The 18637-nt window shown below is 35.6% G+C and overlaps 1 protein-coding gene across 3 annotated transcripts in view; it reads right to left on the bottom strand.

Annotated features, from left to right (window-relative positions):
* COL11A1 (collagen type XI alpha 1 chain) overlaps window positions 1–18637 on the bottom strand; it is a 135314-nt gene that overhangs the window by 49358 nt on the left and 67319 nt on the right. For all 3 annotated transcript variants that reach the window (XM_051625101.1, XM_051625100.1, XM_051625099.1), the window contains 12 exons: window positions 17524–17568; window positions 15906–15959; window positions 15779–15823; window positions 12474–12527; window positions 11420–11527; window positions 9744–9797; window positions 7370–7423; window positions 5215–5259; window positions 5046–5099; window positions 4907–4951; window positions 948–1001; window positions 28–81 (listed from right to left, as the gene is read on the bottom strand). In XM_051625101.1, the coding sequence (XP_051481061.1) occupies window positions 28–81; window positions 948–1001; window positions 4907–4951; window positions 5046–5099; window positions 5215–5259; window positions 7370–7423; window positions 9744–9797; window positions 11420–11527; window positions 12474–12527; window positions 15779–15823; window positions 15906–15959; window positions 17524–17568 (666 nt within the window). The remainder of the gene's footprint in view (window positions 1–27; window positions 82–947; window positions 1002–4906; window positions 4952–5045; window positions 5100–5214; window positions 5260–7369; window positions 7424–9743; window positions 9798–11419; window positions 11528–12473; window positions 12528–15778; window positions 15824–15905; window positions 15960–17523; window positions 17569–18637) is intronic.

Here is an 18637-nt window from a genome sequence, read left to right as displayed (position 1 = left end):
CTAACACAGTAAAATACATTTACTTACAGTCTCCCCCCGCTGTCCTGGGTGCCCAGGCAAGCCGTCTTTTCCAGGTGGCCCCTGAAATTGTAAAATACATAAATCAAATGCATTTCTTAGCCATCCTTCATTCTGAAAAAAGGCATGCAATTAGCTGTAAGAATCTCTGATCTCTTTTGTTTCTAGACTATTATTCAATGCAGCTTAGCTGCTCTTACATCAGCTAACTATGATTTTAACAATAAATTTTCTTGAATCCTCCCTGATGTGTGTTAGCGATTGCTTGGAGAGTGACTGTTAGGTTGTCAAATGCATGCATGTTCAAAATGGATTTCTGTAAATACAGAAATAATGGAAAGTCCTTATACTTTCCACTTTTCTTTGCTTAACGACTTAGGTAACTATACATTACAGCAGTATTTGCTGACATTTCTGGTTTTGGCATTGGAAATAAAAATTATAAATGCATGGGTTAAAAAAATCACAGGTGGTTTGATGATTTTGTACTTACTCCACATGAGCAGAAACACACTAGAATAGCAGTGTAACTAGTTCAGGCTGCAGCTCAAATCTGCTATTATTTCTATATATTTCTGCTACTAATGAGTGTCTCCTTTCTCTTTATTTTTTCCTCAGTTAGTCAATTGTTAAAAGAAGATATTTACCAGCAAAGCAGTATTTTGCCTAAACTCAGTCTGTCATCTGGACATTGGCATCAACATACTAGAAGACTTGCAGGCTAGTATATTATGCTGAATATCATATAAGCTACACCGATGATAATTTTGATTATGTGAATTCCTGTCTTAGCCTTAAAGCTCAATAAGCATATTTGTAATGTACACATAAACCACTCCTTAAATAAATCTTCAAATACTAACTTCAGAAACGTAGAATGCAATATAACATTCTTGGTGTTGCACATAGTTAATTAAAAAGATACTTACTGGAGGTCCCTTTGGTCCGGGGAATCCAACAGGTCCCTGAGGCCCTTGTGGTCCCTAGTATAGAGGCATCCAAACACATCAAGTTTTACTCTAGCTGCCATGACACTTGATTGAAAAGTTTGCTTCAATTATAAAATATATGAATTTCAATTATAAAATATATGAACTTCAGTTATAAAATATATGAACACTGCAGGTAATGTCTGGTTATAAGTATAAAGCCTCAGCTCTGCTGCCATAAATACTGGTAGCACTAAACATTGCTAACAATTCACATGGATGGATATTGGAGGGGATTTCCTGAAACCAATACTGTCTGTGTAGAAACAGTAAGAAAAAAAAAAAGAAAAACCAATTTCTATAAAGTATGGCTGCATCTGATCCCTGAAATTGTGCATAATAAAGTACGAATCAAGTGTAAGCAAGAAACATTGTTTTCTGTGTGCACAAAACATGGGAACTAATTAATAGTCTGGTGGTCTTTTTAACTTTGAATCCAACATTCATCTTTGGCAGTTCTGACAATACTTCTAGCCAGGACAGCAGCACAAACTTACAAACAGAACAAGCTCTCCAGAGTTATCCAGGACTAAACAGAACATTCTTGCTATATTGAGATAGCTGGAAAAAACCCATGATGCATGAACTTTTTATTTATATACTTTTGTATATACACATATGTGTGGAGAGAAAAAAATTTCATGCAACATGTTTTTACAAATTTAGTTAGAGGTGATCATGTGTTAGCATGTTGTGTATGTACAAGTATGTACATATACATGTGTACATACATGCATGTCCACATACATCTATACACACAGATGCACAGAGACATTTACATGAAGTACTAGCTTGTATGACTGTTCCTAAAGTTGTCACCAAACAAAACAGAGGCCAGCATGTAAAATTTTTGCTTATGTGCTGGAAGGGATTATGTCAGCTTACTAAAAGTATTTTTCCTGTTTAGTTTTTAGTGTGCTAAGTAGCACAGTAGCAACTTGAAAAACCTTCTTTATTCTACATGGTCCCACAGGAGAGCCATGTGCCCATGTCATATAGTGCAAGGTTAGATTCTATTCTATTTGGTATACGATATCTGGTTTTGCTAGGATGTCAGCTGTCAAAATATGTTAGAAATGTTGGTATAAAATTTGATGCAAAAGACTCAAGCAGGCCATATCTCCAAAATTATCCTAACCTTCTGCTCTGATAAAGCATCATTTCTGAGTTCTATAAGCCTCGCTGTTAAAGCTCAGGTTCAATTCCAGAGCCTGCAGTAGGTGAAGCGAACGTAGCAGTGGGAGAGAATCCATTGTTCTCAACCTAGGATAATCTGTCCCCAAGTGACTTATTCCAGGGTAGACCTTGATTATACTGTAATACTAATTCTGAGTCTACTAAGAAGTGCTAGGTAAAGGAAGAAATTTGCACAATCTTACTGCACTATCTGTTATTTTTATTTTCTGTTACAAAATAGGTGTAAGTTTGTTTCTGAAACCTCCTTAAAAATATTTTCCATATAAGGGTTTGTTGGGTTTTTTTTGTTTTGGTGTTTTGGGTTTTTTGGTTGGTTGTTTTTTTCTTCTGTCTCTGTGAACAAATGACCTTTCCTTATTTGCTTCTGGTTATAACATAAAGCATGAAGTTTCCAGAAAAATAGAGGAGTTTTATAGAGGAACACCATTAAAATTGACTCAGCTACTGTACAAAAGATATGAAAGAAACTGGTCCCTCTCAGGAACTGTGTTATAAAAGCACACCTCAGTGTTTTATTGCAAGTAATATTGCACCTTCTTTCTCAAAAATTCCCACTATACTTTGATCTTACCATCTTGAGGCTTTTTTAAGGAAATAAGATTGGTTTTTTTAAATTATTTTTAATTTGCAATATGGCTTGCAGGTTTCAAACCACTGGACTGATGGATTATGTGAGAAAAAGTGCTAGAATAGTAACAGCATGTTATCAAAATTACATTTTCTTTTTTTGTCATTACATTTCATTTTAACAGTAGCTACACAGGACAGATTATTTAATGTTTACACATTTGGTGTTTGAAATAGTCTCAGTGGAGTAGAAATCACAGTTTTATTTTTTTGGCTGAAATTCACCCCTACTGGGAAGCAGATATCTCACACTTATATTACACAAGTGATATGAGATGTGGGGCTCTGAGATTCTTCATCTGTTAGCTCTAATCTATTTCTCTCCAGGGACACTTTCATCTTGGATTGATCTGCTCATTGTTTTCAGTCCTCCCACAGCTTCTCTTCCTCATAACCCCTTGGAGCTGTCAGCAAACTCTCCTTCAAACAGCTCTGCTATTCACCTTCTAGTAGGCTGCCTGTGATGTTCCCCCTCAGTGTAAAGCAATGTACAGTTCCTTCTTGGACTATGCCTAGTTGTCCACATATATCCTACTTAACTCGTTCATCTCTTGAATCCCAGCTTCCTGCCCTCACGTCTCTCTCTTACTTGTCACAATATTGCTGTTTCACCCAGTCTTTCCACTTACTCCCGCTGTCCATGTTTCACTTGGTACATTGTCTTTTGCTTGATAAAGAGGTACTTCCAACTTCTTCCAGCAGCCTCCCTTGAAGTGTTGCCTTCCATATGTCCTGGCTACAGTCTAGTCCTTCAGACCTCAACTTTCCTTCTGTACTATCCTACTCCTCTTTCCTGCAAGGACCACTGTCCTGCTGCTGCAACCAGCCCCTTGGACAGTTAAGTAATATTCTGCTTCAGAAAGGAAAGAGCTAAAACAATTATTATGAAAGTTCTTTAGTAAACGAAAACTTTTGTTTCCAGTGTACTTTATGTTAATGTTATTGGCATATGCTTTAATGACTTTCAGCTAACAGGAATTATTTTCTTAAGCCAAAAAATGTGACATTAGGTATGCAGACATGCATTTCTTTGTGTGTATAGCAGACAAGTGTTTATGAATACTCAACTTGCAACTGCTAAGGTTAAACCAAGCAAAACTAACCTTAACTGCTTTCTGCAGACACACAAGCTGAAAAACTGAGATTTCTAGAACACATCATACTCTTGTTATAATTAGTTTTATGGATGTCCTAATCTTCAATAATAACTCAATCAAACCATGTGGTCTGATCCCATGGCCTTTTTCCTTTTTCAGTTTGATTAGTCATTCTAGCAAATAAAGTTTGCTGGTTTTTTGCTGGTATTGTTACACCAGGTATGCATATATTTAGCAAGGAATAGTGTAACAAGTGGAATGGGGGAAAATGCACAAGGAACTCTCTCCTGAAGAGTAAGACTTCTGGAGATCACTGGGACCTGCAGATGGGTACCGGAAAAGGATTTATAGATTCTCTACATGAAAAAGGGTAGCAGTTTAATGAAATATGACTACTAAAGAAAAGTTAGTTCTTAAGCTTTACAAAAATACTTTGGTAGAGAGCATGTCCACTTAAAGTATCTGTTGGTTTTCAAGTGCTGCTATTACAAATCTAATTTATTAATATTGTTTTTCTATATACTGCTGTGTAATGGGCTGACTGTATATTGGATGTGAGTATTGATTGGTAATGCAATAGCAAGCAGAAAAATTTTATTTTAACAAGCACTATAGGATTCCTCAAGCATGCAGGAAGTAGATTGAAGGGAAGTCTTAGCTGATCAGAAAAAAAAAAAAAAAAAAAAAAAAGCTGCTTCAACAAAGAAACTTCTGGAGATGGCCTGAGTGAATGGATATTATATGAAAAGTGTATGTATTCTCTGTATCCTATTTGTACAAAACTGAGCTTTGAGAAAACAGCCACCCTATTCATAACTTTTTGAAAAGCATCATTGGAATTGAGGTTTTGATAGTTCTGGTTACTCTGGTTGAAAAAGACATGAGAGGGAGAATAAAAAATAAACCAGCCCTGCCACCCTCAAACCATACTGCTAGAGAGTGGGACAACCAACATGCACATAAATAGCTTTCACATACCCTTTCACCTGGTGGGCCAGGAGGACCATCATTGCCTGAAGTACCCTAGAAAGGAAAGACAATATGTTCAAAGATTAGATGTCAATTTTATTTAAAAGAAGCAGCCTGTAGCCAATCTGTAAGTGTGCTTGACAATTACCTTTGGACCAGGTTTGCCAGTGGGACCTCTGGGACCTCTTGAACCTCTTGGACCCTGTCAATTTAATACAGATGCACTTATTAGATAGTATAATAAAATCAAAATCTTCACACTATAGTTGAGGCAATCAATACAGAGAAGCCTCAAATTGCAAAGCAAAAGTACATACTGTTGGTCCTCGCTGTCCTCTAGGGCCTGGTTTGCCATGTAATCCCTGCAGAGAAAAGTTCACAGAAATCATCTTAGCAGACACTAATTGTGAGATAAAGGGTTTTTTTTACTGAAGTGGGGACAGAGTGCAACTCCCTTAGGTTTAAATGTTGTCTTTAAGTATGTACTTCACATTTCAATTTACAGAATCATGGTCGTTGATAAAATTTATTATCTTACTGAGCTCACTGGGACTTGTAGCTCAATGCACTAAATTTGCCTCAGAGTCAGGTTCTGTCATAGGCATTAGAACATTTTAAACTACTTTAAAATAGTAGTGAAGATGGCACACAATGGAGTGCCTCAGCAGTAGTCTAAAGGACTTAGCATAATTCCCAATGTAGTAATAGCCTTGAAGACAAATTTCCCAGGTTCCCATGGAGAGCTCCACAGCTTAACAGAGCAAAGAAAGAGCAAGTCTATTTTATTTTTTTTATAACAGAAATAGGGACTGAAGTACCTACCAAGATTCTGCACACTTGCACAGAGATAAAGAACTTGCCAAAATATTAGCTCTTAATTTTTGCTTCAGTATATCTCCTAATCATACATATGAGATTTCTGTCTTTAGGCTCAGCTTTAGTATCACTTTGCACTGTAATGCAAAGAAGCTTAAAATTCAATACAGTATTATTCAGGTACAAAAAAGAACCTGATGAGCCATAGTTTCTAATCTCTGAGGTAAACACAACAGCAATAGAAAATCAGAAGAGATATTTTAGCATAAAGCTTGCTTTTATTGGAAGCCTATCAAATGCACACACTGGTTTTCTTGTGTCTTTTCTTAATGTTGATTTTATTTCACTTATCAAAATTAAAATTATGTTTGTTCTTAAGTTGCTACACAACTTGTTGGCTCGTCAGAGACAATGACTGTCTTTCCTAGTAGCAGTGTGTGGTAGCATAAAATACAATAATATCCTGTTAGGCAAGATTAATAATAATACCTGATTCACATTACAAAGCCAAGTTATTTTCTCACTGATGATCAACATAACATTTAAGCATGGATGCAGATTGATAGTATTAATTATGTGGTTAGCACTCTAGCTGAATTGAAAGCTCTGTGAAGGTCTGATAATGGATCAGTATAATTAGATTTTCGTAATTTTAAGTCTGCTCTTTGATGTTATAGTTTTGTTTAATTTTTTTACTCTGGTATCTTGATTATCAGTCATGTGTCACTTGTCCCAACAAGGATGAACTGAAGATTATTTTATTGCTAGTGTCTGTCCATAACAATAAATCATAGCTAAAATAATACAAGAACAATTTAAACCATATATAAGCAACACAAACACAATTGGATTTAATACATTTAATCTTCATGAATTTCTTAAAATACTGAATATCTGCTTGTTTTCATGCTGCAAATTAAAATGGATTATTAAGAACTACGATATGTATTCAGTTTGACTTCAAGCTGCTATCATCTATGAATTCTGACATATCCTCATAATTTCATCATCTTCCTAACAATATGTTCTGCTGTGAACAAGCTTCAGAGACAACAGCACAATGACCTTGTTTCTAATATATATTTCATTTTTACAGTTTGAAGAATATGCATAACAGATTGCCCCTCACCTGCTTCAAGTAAACAAAGCAGCAAAAGGTATCATTTTACATCTATTTTTAAAAATATGTAATAGTACACGTTCTTCATCTTGTCAAAGCTCAGCCTATAAAGAAGCTTGTGGAAAACCAGAATACTTATGAAATACAAGTTCAGTTTTCTTGAGGGTAAATTGCATGGTAGCAGAATAATTACTGGGACACGGGAAAATAGTCCTTGCCAGCTCGCTCAGCTGTGTTGTCAAAAAGATGCCCCAGCAAAGGTGATTTATTGTCTCTGTTTCAAACATATAATTGTGGTATCATACTTAGTGAGAAAGTGTCTAGAGTTCCTGTGTATAGAGATTGATACCTTAAAGAATGAAAACTAGTGCCTCAATATGTCCTGTTTTACAAAACTGTAGATGCTCACATTAAATCTGAAAAGCTTGTTTTTATAGTTCTTTAGTGATTAAATTGTTTTCTTAGGTTTCAGTGACTTCTCATAGTGTTAAGTTCCAAGAGTGAACTAAGTGTCACGCAAGCATGAATTATCATACCCTTGCACCTTTCTCTCCATTGGCACCTGGAAATCCTGGGAAACCAGTTGAGCCCTAAATAAGAAATCAATGCAAATTTCAGATATCAATAGCAAAACAGTAGTATAGCCAACATTTAATTTACATGTAAAGCACACCTCCAAAGTCATGTACACTGTATACATCAAACTTGCATGTGTGACAGCTCTGATGAATAGCTGTAAGTTAACTTACCATAATGCCTCAAGTCCAGAATGCATTAAAGAAATCAGTGTATACAAAAGATATTATTTGTCATCTTATTAGACAATAAAGTATTCATTAAATCTGCAATATTTTTAACAGGAGGAAAGAAAATCAGTACCAGTCCACTAGAACTAACTGTATCATAATGAAGATGAACAAACAAGGCCTTGTTGCTTCACAGTATAGCAATTCTTTTACAAAATAACTTCATTCTAAAGAACCATAAGGTGTTGCCACATCTGAACAGTGGTCCTCTATTCACTTTGCTGAGCTGTAAATTACTTCAGGTGCTTTATTCATTGTAGGCTGACCATTGGCCAGTTTCATTTAACTGATACATCTGATTTTTATGTGTGCTTTTTTCTCCCCTTTCCTCCTGACTGGCCAGCCTAATCTGAACAGTAATGTTTTCTTTATTGCTGGTATACAGGTCCAGAGGGACAGGAGACTAGTTACCTGCCAAGGTGGTAATTTGTCATAAGGGACTTGGGGTCAAAGAGGTGATAGACTTGATAAAATATACTTTTAAATGACTGGAGATGAAAATCAAAGCAGGGTTTGGTCAGCCACTAAAGCTGCTGGCCATACTCCCTGCCGTGATAATGTCCCTGTATCTGTGCAGCTTGCTATTAGTATTTTAGTGGCAAATAAAATGCATATAACAAAAACTTAAAAGATAATTTCTTGCTGCTCTTCTTGGAAATGGCACTAAATATTTTTCCTTTTTTTCCTCTCTCTCTTTCTTTATCCATTAATGACTTAAGGGCAGTACAACTTCACTGACACCAATTCCAATGAAAACATGACTGATAGCCACTGGTGGGAGAAAGGTAAGAGATTTTCTTTTCTTTCTTCCTTTTATTTCCTTTTTAATTTTTCACTCGTTATAATTAAAAACTGAACAAAACTGCGAAAATTCTATTCTGTGAAGCCGAAGCATGTTCTTTGTAATTAAAAGGCCAGAGGAAAAAACAAAGTCTAATGACAGGGCATTTATAAGCACGAGTTGGTTTGTAAGTATCTTATATATACAGTACTTTTTGCAATCGTGTTAATTTAGAGAGTGAAAATTAGTGAAAATTATCAGATAATAGCAACCTCTAAGAACAATGCTCAGAAGAAAAATAATGAAAAGCAAGCAAGTGACAACAAAAAGAACAGTGTGAATCTTCTTGACAATACTGGGACAATATTCCTTATTTGCTTTACACAGCTAATGTGTTTTTTCTGCTGTTTCTTTTTTTTTCTCTCTCCTTTATGTTAATTTGAACTGGACTGTGCGTAAGTTCCAAAACAAGTCTCTAGTGACTTGATGTATTGTAGCTGTTACTAGTTTTCCTTGGAAGTTGAAGTGACAAATTAGAAGAACAAATAGCGAATTCAGCTTGAGAACTGTTTTCAATTTTAATGTGATGCGAAATTAATATAATGAAATTCTGGATCAAGTCTTTGCTGAAAAAGAATAAATCAACTTTTACTTTAAGACTTACATAATTTTTCTTCTGAGAACTGAATAATGTAAAACCTCTTTGATCTTAGACTTTATAAAAGACAGTTCTAAAGCAGAACAAAAAGAGAGACTGAAATCTCAAACATTTGAGTTAGGAAACAGAAGCAAGAAAATGTCTGTCAAAGTGAATAGTTTTCATGAATACTTCCCATAGATGGTTTTGAACACTGAGTGTTCAATGAATAAGCATTCTTCAGAATATAAATTATACGTTTCAAAGAAATATGACTTATTCTATGGAAAAAACAGTAATGACACAATTGGAATCCTCGTACCACACGAAAAATTCCCATCACTAATCAGCATCTATTTAGTGATCAGTATAATGCTTATACTCTTTCAAGCATATCAGCAGTTCCTTCATTTGCAAGTTATTTAATGCATGCCAGTCTGATGCTCACATGAAACTACAACTCATGAGAGGATGGCAAAGGTTTGAAGGCAGCAGAGTTATGACCAGAAAAGGCAGTGCTCCTTAAAAAGCCTGACAGAGGGATCCAACATTTTAAAAGAGTTTACTTCAGAACATGATTGTCAAGAAAGAAATGCCCACACCCTGCTTCCTCCAATACACCAATAAAATAACAGCTAATGTGACAAATGTCAAAGCAGAAGATATACAACTCATTTACAGCTCACCTTTGGACCTTGTCTTCCTGGATATCCTGGCAATCCAGGTACACCAAGCTTACCCTGCAATAAGAAGGCAGTGTTACATTTTCTTTTATCCTCCTTAGTGGTTCAGAAAACTTCTATAAAAAATATTTTTTCCACAACTCTGAGTGATGATACTTCATGGTATATAATATTAAATGAAATAAATTTCTCATCTAAACTATTAATCACCAGTGGGGTTAGTTCCTTAAATTTAAATAAAAATACCTCTCCTATGAATTATTTCAGCAAAGCCAAAACCTCATTGTCTTCTATTTTTCCTCCCTGAAGTGCTGTAGTGATGTGGGGCTGAGCTCATTATACTATTAGCATTCTCAAGGAAATCAACATGTTAATAGGTTTAACTGGGAAGAAATCCTTTTTAATGTATATTGTGTGATGGCTGCTTCATTTTCCACAGATTTTTCATGAATAGGCATTTGAAGAATCAACTTTTTTCTTGAATAATTCAAAACTGTTTGAGATTAAGATAAATTATACCCCAGTATTTGCTGACAATAGATTTGTCAACAAGTATTACTACATTGCTATGTATAGAAAAGACATCAGGGTGATCAGTCTGATCAACACTGACATTAACCAATGGTGGGTGTCAAGAAGGAAGGGCTTTGAGCTAAAATAAATACCAAAGGACCAACATCATAGAATTCTCCTCTGACCCACTCCGTTCTAGTCAAGTATCCACAGAATATCCACGGAAGCTGTCTGACTTTCAACGGGCAAGAAGAGTTATAAATATTTGTAGAAAAGGGAAAATTTTGTGTTAATGATTCCAAGCCCAAATAAGAGTGTTATCAACACCAGTACTTTTTCAAATAACCTCTGATATTTAGGGCTTCAGATTCTGGATTTGTGAGACTGTGAAAGTCCCATATATGTTACAGTGGAGGACAAATGCTTGAAAACATTAACCTATATTCACATTGAGTAATTTGAGTAAGAAGACTTAAAAATAACTCAAATTCATAATTGAAAACTAAGAACTTACAAAATTTGGTTTGGTTTGGTTTACTTTGGTGTTTTTACTCAGTTATAAACACTTGAGAAAGACACGATATTTTGTAGATGTCCTCAGTCAATTCATTATACTGCAGATATCATGACAACAATATAAATTTCTGCATTTTTGTCAGCTCAGTGATACAAAAAGCAAGGATTGTCATGAAAAAATACAATTCTGTCTGAAGAATGTAGAAATATTGTAGGTAATGTGACCCTTCTTATACCAGATATTACCAGAAATATATAAAATTACCAAATTATACCAGAAAACAATCTTCATGAAACAATTTGTCATAATATGACTCTATTAATTCACTGTCTAGCAGAACATTTATCCTCCTTCATGCCCAACTGTTTTCTTTGCATCATATTTTCCTTAGCTGGCTTGCGCTGTATGTAATTTGGGATGATAATTTAGCTGCCTTACATGCCAGTGGAGTACTTAAACAATAATGATTCCCAATACTTGTTCAAATGTGAACTCCACTGGTATGCTGTAGTAGTGTCTCATAAAAGCCACTGTTAGATAACTAAAGATTTTGCATATCTGGAGGCTTGTTTTTTTTAGTGGTAAAGATCATGGGCTCCATCTATGTCATGAGGCAATTACATGTTTATGTTGCTGTCTGGCTACTGACCTTTTCCCCAGCTGGGCCAGCAGCACCTGGGTCCCCAGAAGGACCTGCTCGACCTTTAGGACCTTCTGGGCCATCTTCTCCTCGTGGACCTGGTTGACCAACTTCTCCCTAAATTAAGAACAACCTTATAAATAAGGAAAACTGCCTTTATGCATACATTAGAAAGACTACCTAAAATTACTTGAAAATGAGTTTTTAGTAAACATAAATAAAGATTAGAATCATAGGATCATAGAATGGTTTCAGTTGAAAGGCTGACAGTTAAAGGTCATCAATGTAAAACCCCCTGCAATGCACAGGAACATCTTCAACTACAGCAGGTGGCTCAAAGCCCTGTCCAATTTCCAAGTAGGAAAATACCACTATTTTTGTTCATTATATAAATGCAAATAAATGCATCAGGCACTGAATCTTACTTTCACAAGTGTAAGAGCCCAGTCACCTTGCCTGAAGAGAGCTGCTTTTGGAAAACTGTATTTGGTCTCCCTGAAATTCCTGAGAGGGAACTCTGACAGTCCATACAAAGAAAAATGCCTGTATCTAAGTAGTGATGTGGATACCATCTTCACAGTTCTTTATCTATACAGACAACAGATATAAGCCAGGATCCTCTTCTGAGAAGTTTTTTTAAAACCTCCACAACACTTGCTATGAAAGGAAGTAAGTGCCCATTGGGCTAAATAAACAACCTTTCAGCAGAGATTTGCAAGATTCTATGTTGGAATGAAAACATCTTTATCCTGGATAGTTTTAATTTTCCTCAGGCAAATACTGGAGGTCTTGGAAGCTGGAAAAGAAGATTCCCTAGGAAGAAGCTTAGTGAAAAGAGCATCCAAGACTGACATATGCTTCCTCTTTATAACTGTGCCCCTATTGATTCACAAGAACCAAATCTCTGGCTCAAATCTGTGCATGTACAGGGAATTGAAATATTTTAAGCTACTAGATTTTAAATTATTTTGTAATTTAAATTAATTTGTTCACTTCATTGATCCTTTCAAAATAGTAACACTTAAACTTTTGAACAACATATGAGCTATGAATAAGTGCTTACCCGGTCACCTTTAAGACCCATGTCACCTTTAAATCCTGGAAAACCATCTTCACCCTAAAAAAGGCAGAAATGTATGTAGTGACTTTCAGAAATAGAATGGATTTTTTTTTCTGCAGTCAAAATAAAAAAACACATTCAGAACAGACAAAATTTCTATAGGCAACGAGAAAACTTCAGACACAAGAAAAATCTAATATGACTATGGCTATTTTAGAGAAAGTGAATCAGTGCACTATACAGAATGACTTTTTAGTTTGACAGTTCACAAAAAAAAGGCCTGTATAATAGACCTTGATAGCAGCTCTTTAAAGCTGTTTATTATCTGTTTAAAGATAGAGACAAAATGATTCTTCTGTTTTATTACGAATTATCATGTAAAGTCCTTTCTTAACTCCTACACTTTTTTGATTATCACTCTTTTTAATAAGGTCATCTATTCAATTAACTAAAATTGGGTGGCAAATTATTCAGTGCTATTCTTTTTAATAGCAGAACCTCCCATGTAATTAATTTTTCTTTTGCATTAGTGTCTTAATAGTATAATGAAAGGAATAAAAAAACCTGGCTGGTTGTGACATCTTAATAAAAAGAAAAAAAGGCACATATTAATGTTCATCACCTAAAAGAATGAGTAATCATTTCTATACAGTAGTTTGATAACCAGCAATACTCAGCCATGCTCAACTCTCATTGGCTGACACAATTGAAGAAGTAGAAAAAATTATGGACATTAAGCTTAAACCCATATGCACTGGCAAAAGAGGTGCACATTCTTGTTAGTCCTAGAGAGAATTACTTATTTACTGCCTAGCAGATTTTGGCAGAGAATTTACTCCAAGAATTTTAATAGGTCTCCATGCTGAAGTACAAAGCAGACAGTACTCAGACACCTTCATTTACATCTGTATGAGTTAGTTTAGATTCAAACAAAAATCTCCAGAGTACTTCAGCTGAATTGTTCATGACTTGCTCTAGCATAACTGTTCAGCTTTTGGTTCTCACTTTCTTAATCTAACTCATCATACAACTACTGTTCCAATATCCAGACAACAAACATGATGGACTGCATTTTTAGCTGATACTTAGTTCTATCCTGAGAGCAAAGGTCTTTCTGATGAATGAGCACATAGTAAGATGTTGTACTACGATGTTAGGTTTTCTATATACTGAAGTGATAATGCTGACTTAGAATCTGAGTAATACTTGAACCATCAATAAAGCCAGGAAAAAGTGATACTGGGCTCCACATTACTGAAAAAACCCCCACAAAACACAACAGGAAAGGCTTTATATTTCATACTGAATTTCCAAAAATGAGTTTGCATTTTGCATTATTGAGCCCACAAAAGCTTTTTCTTCTCCCTTATCAACACTTGAGACAGATTGCAAGGCTAACGCCATTTTGACTCTATTCAAAAGTTGTTATGCTTCATGCAATAACTTACACTAGTAAAGGGTGATAGAAATAGAATTGCTAGTTGTAAAAGGCTCAAAAAAGGTGAGGAGACAATATAATTAAAACAAAAAAAATGAGATAAGCAAATATAATTTCTCAATAGTTTGTGTTGATGTAAAAAAAGATTAAGTATGTCATCACGATTCATTGAAAAAATACATATTAAAAACCATTCTGAAAGCAGGTTTCACATGCTTTCTAGCTGGGGCAACTAAGGTTTATATGGTCATCTTATATTGCATAACTTAAAATGTCATGGTGGTCTTTCTTAACATTTAGGAAGAGGTGAAAAAGGCAGAGTGCAGATAAGTTGTTAAAGTTGCTCAGTTGTGGCCATGGACAGTAATAATTATATGAGAACGCTTTCCAACATATCAGCAAAGACTGTCCACGTGCCAACTACTGATCAAGTTGGCTGCCAAATGAATGAAAACTCTTCTTCAGCTTTCACAGTGAGGTTCCAGCTATTTGAGATCTACAAGAGGCTGGTTTTATTCCATGTAGGAGGAGAGAGCTGAATGCTCTATTTCCTCTTCTGCTGTTAATAAAAATAAAATAGCTAAAGAGCTGTAGTGACATTTACTGCTCAGTGCAGAGATGGACCTCCTCTGGTATCCCTGGAGCCCTTCCAGATCTACAAAGGCATCCCTGAATTATCAGTTTATTTCCGTCCCTTACAGGGCTTTCCCCCCATGTAATGGCATCTGAATAATTTCACTAAAAAAAGGCCTGTATAATAGACCTTGAAAGCACTCTGAGGACAATATATGAAATATCTTTGTATGATCTTTTAAGGTATTCAGTAGAGTTTAGCATCTTACTGCAACTGGGAGATCAATTTTTAGGAACACAGAAATATTGTGGAGATTATGCAAATCGGTATTCATCAATACATACATATATATATACACACAGATACAGTAGGTTTATTTAAATGTGAGTCCAGTTTTTTTAACTGCCCAGTCTCCGCAGATATTAAAGACACTATTTTTTCAGCTTAGATTTAATGAGCAACTCTAAAATGAGTAGACAAGTTGGGATTTTGAAAAATCTGAAAATGTACAGCAGCTCTTGGCAGCTAAGCTTGAAAGACTGCTGAAATGAAGGCTTTTTGGCAAGAGTGAGTCTCCTGCTTTAGAGACAGTGATAAGTATATCCACAGTATCCACCAGAGCCAGAGGGCTGAACTTGCCTGTGTGGTCAGGAGGTATGACTGATGGTGTTTTTTACCTGTCTCTCATTCTGAGTGCTGAGGAAAGTGGGAGTTTAAATCACTACTGGCTACAATTTCAGCAACCGCAGACCATCAGAAGTCAGTAGAGATTGCAGTAGTTGGTGTTTGCTCTAGTAGGAGCTCTACGTACAGAATCAATGTTATCAGGGGTTGTAGAACTATGTGTGTGATGGGGGCTGTCCATCACTTTGGCAAAGCCAAAGATTTGGGAAAAAAACACCTAGAATCTAGAAAGCAACTGGAAGATGTACACAAAAAATACAAAACCCAGCCTAAAGCACTATCAAAACAGATAAAAAAATACTATTATCACCACAAATCTCACTGATGCACAAACTCCTCAATATCCACTATAGTATCTATTAATTCTCTACTTAACCTTAGAGAGAAGTTAGTTAAAACATTCTAATAACTGAAGGTTTTATATTCACTTTGTATCAGCATAAATAACCATGAGGGTCACTGATTTTTGAATTGGGCTTGGTATATGCTTAGGGTAGGGCGAAAATAAACCCACTGCTGCAAGAGAAAACCCACTGCAATGAAGGGCACAGATGTTGCAGTGGAATAAGGAACACAGAAAAAGGGAAGGGAAATAAGTGCAGTCAGATTTACCTTTTCACCTTTGGATCCCTTGAGACCACGGACACCATCAGCTCCCTAAAGAAAGATTATTAAGAATTACCCACATGCATTTACACCAAAAAGGGGTGGGGGTAGGAATCCAGTAATTCAATCTTACCTTTACACCACGGGGACCTGGATAGCCAATGGGACCCTGAGGACCTGGAGGCCCCTAAAATATATTGGAGCAAAGAACCTTTGTTTGTTTGTATAGTACTTAGTTAGGAAACAGTTCTCTTCTGAGTCTAGTCCTTGTTCTTTCACTATAATGCAGCAGTCTTGTGGCTGGGCTGCCTGCCACTAAGAAAAGTCATGGCATCACAAGGCACCCTTCGATGCCATTATAAAACTATTAATAAAATGATAAGCTTGGTTCTACTTGTGTCCTTGGGAAATATCTACAACATAAATTATGTGAAAAAATGGTAATTGGAAAATTTAACAAACAAACAAAAAGATGCCAACCAGAAACCAGTGGTGTCTTACCGTAGAAAAATGTTTATGTTAATTATGATGATGACAGAAGTCAAAAGTAGAGCTCAAAATAATGATAATATTAAAATCCATTATTAAAAAAAATATATTACAAAATAAAATTCCACATTTGAAAGCTGAAAGACTCATGGCGCTATCAATACTGACCATGCTGTCATTTATTGTTTGCTGAGCATTTCAAAGATGCTAAACTTTGATACTATGCAATTCACTGGCAGTGTCTAAAGAAACTGAATTCTGAAAATAGTGGAAACAAGGAAGCCTTGACACATACATATTTTTGTCTGAGGCTCAGCTGCTTTGCTGATTCTCTGATGTCTGAGATGGACAGATAATAAAGTATTTCCCTGATAAGACCATGGATAAGGTCTTTTCCCCTTTTCCAACTGTGTCTTTTCACAAAGCCTGTAGACTGAGATTATCTTTAAAAAGAAAAAAAAAATCTAGAAAATTTGGCTGAAATTGATCAGTAATTTCAAAAGGCATAAGGAAGAACAGACCTGTACTTTGAAAACATAAATGTTGTGTAAGCTGTATTTTCTTAAGAAATCAGGATAAAATATACAAGCCTCTAACAGAAAACAAAATGTTGGACAAACAGTAATATGCTGGTGTCAGTGGAATCACACTTTCTGAAATGTCCAATTCATTAATCATATTTATCCAGAATACAACCTTTTAGTATTGCCTCTGAAATCAGTACTGCATCTGAAACTGATTTCAGGAGCTATTAAGGCTGCTATTCTTGATAAATAAGGGTCAATATTGAAAAAGCAGAAAGCTTTGAAGAGCCTCAAGACCCTTCAGTGCTTCATAAAGAAATTACTTTTCACTGTCACTGATTGAATGTGACCCAAAAAATACAATGTGTAGGCATGCATTTTTAAATCTTAAAAAAACAAGGTTCTGAAGAACCCTAGTGGGTACTCTATACAATGGAATTGTAAACTCAAACTATTTGCAAATTATCTATATGAAAGGTATGCAACCTCTACTGATTGCCTTTTCTGTCAACTCCGCAACTAGTTTTAATTTAAAAGAGTAATCTCAATATCAATGAGTATATTTATAATATTTAGAATATAATAAAAATGTTTGCACATAGGTGCTTTGAATGTGCCATAGATTTTCTGTTATCTTCCTAAATAGTTCTTGGAGAAACAAATGTCTTACAAAGCTGAAAAACTGCCAAAGGTTTTCTTAAAAGTTATGTAAATAAATGTCAAATTTTTAAAACTCACCAATGCACCTTTATCTCCTGACTGACCTTCTTTGCCAGGATGACCCTGATTTAAGAGAAATTTATCTGATTTGAAAAATACTCATTTTGCAGTAGTGCCATTTTATTATAAAACTACAATTACTCAAACACTTGAACTTCAGATTTTGAAACAAGCAGAGTAATTAATATTACATCATTAAGACATTCCTAAAATTACTTAAAAGATTGTGAAATCTATTGCAGAAATAGAATGCTGACCCAGCCTTCTGATTGGGTGGGTGCTTATTTGCTGGCTTGGGTCAACCCACCACTGTAGGATGTGGATCAGGTACAGACCTGTGCTAACACCTGATTATCTCTTACAGCATTTCCCTCCTGCTTTTAAGGTTTAACAAGATGTACTTTCTAAAATAATTATTATGTTTGGAAATAAATATTGTTCCCAACGTGCAGAAAATGGTGAGGGAAAGTTCTAATGTTTAGACAATTATTCAAGGTACAGACTTCCAGCTGGACTATCATTGCTTATTTAACACTCTCCATGAAAATGGTACTTTGGCAGGTAAAAGAGGTATTGTGAGAGCCCGGGGTACAATTCTGCATTTGTAATACAAGCATCTATGCAGTGAAACCCCTGCAGTCAGTTCAGTTGTTCTTATCCTAGCAAAACCCTACTGAAAGTCAAGTTTAAGAAATGCAGATTTAAACTAAGAGAAAAACTGTACAGGAAAATGGCATGGTGAGGAGAGAGATGGTCTGAGAAGTCACACTGACTGTCTGATGGCTCTGGATAGTATAAAAAGATTGTGCCTTTGATGCAGTAAAACTAGTGCACATCAATGTCATTATGAACAATGGTTCTATTTTAATTTAATGTCTGAACTGTAAGCAATGTCACTCAGGTGGTTTCACTCTCTGCTCCTAAGAGTGCATCCTCAGAGCTAGGCCGAATTCCTTAGTGATCACAAGTTTACCTTGTCTCGCCGTAGACTATTAAAGAAGCAGCTCAAACATGTAATATGCACCTTAGGTCAGGAAGCAGGGAAAGATCTAGTCTATTCTACATTTCCTCAGAAAACAAGACAGCATTTTTACAGATTATTTGCTTTGCCATACTGATATAGTAGGGACTA

Source organism: Apus apus, chromosome 7, assembly GCF_020740795.1.
Source record: "Apus apus isolate bApuApu2 chromosome 7, bApuApu2.pri.cur, whole genome shotgun sequence".
Lineage (NCBI taxonomy): Eukaryota > Metazoa > Chordata > Aves > Apodiformes > Apodidae > Apus > Apus apus.
This window is presented reverse-complemented; position numbering and strand designations above follow the sequence as displayed.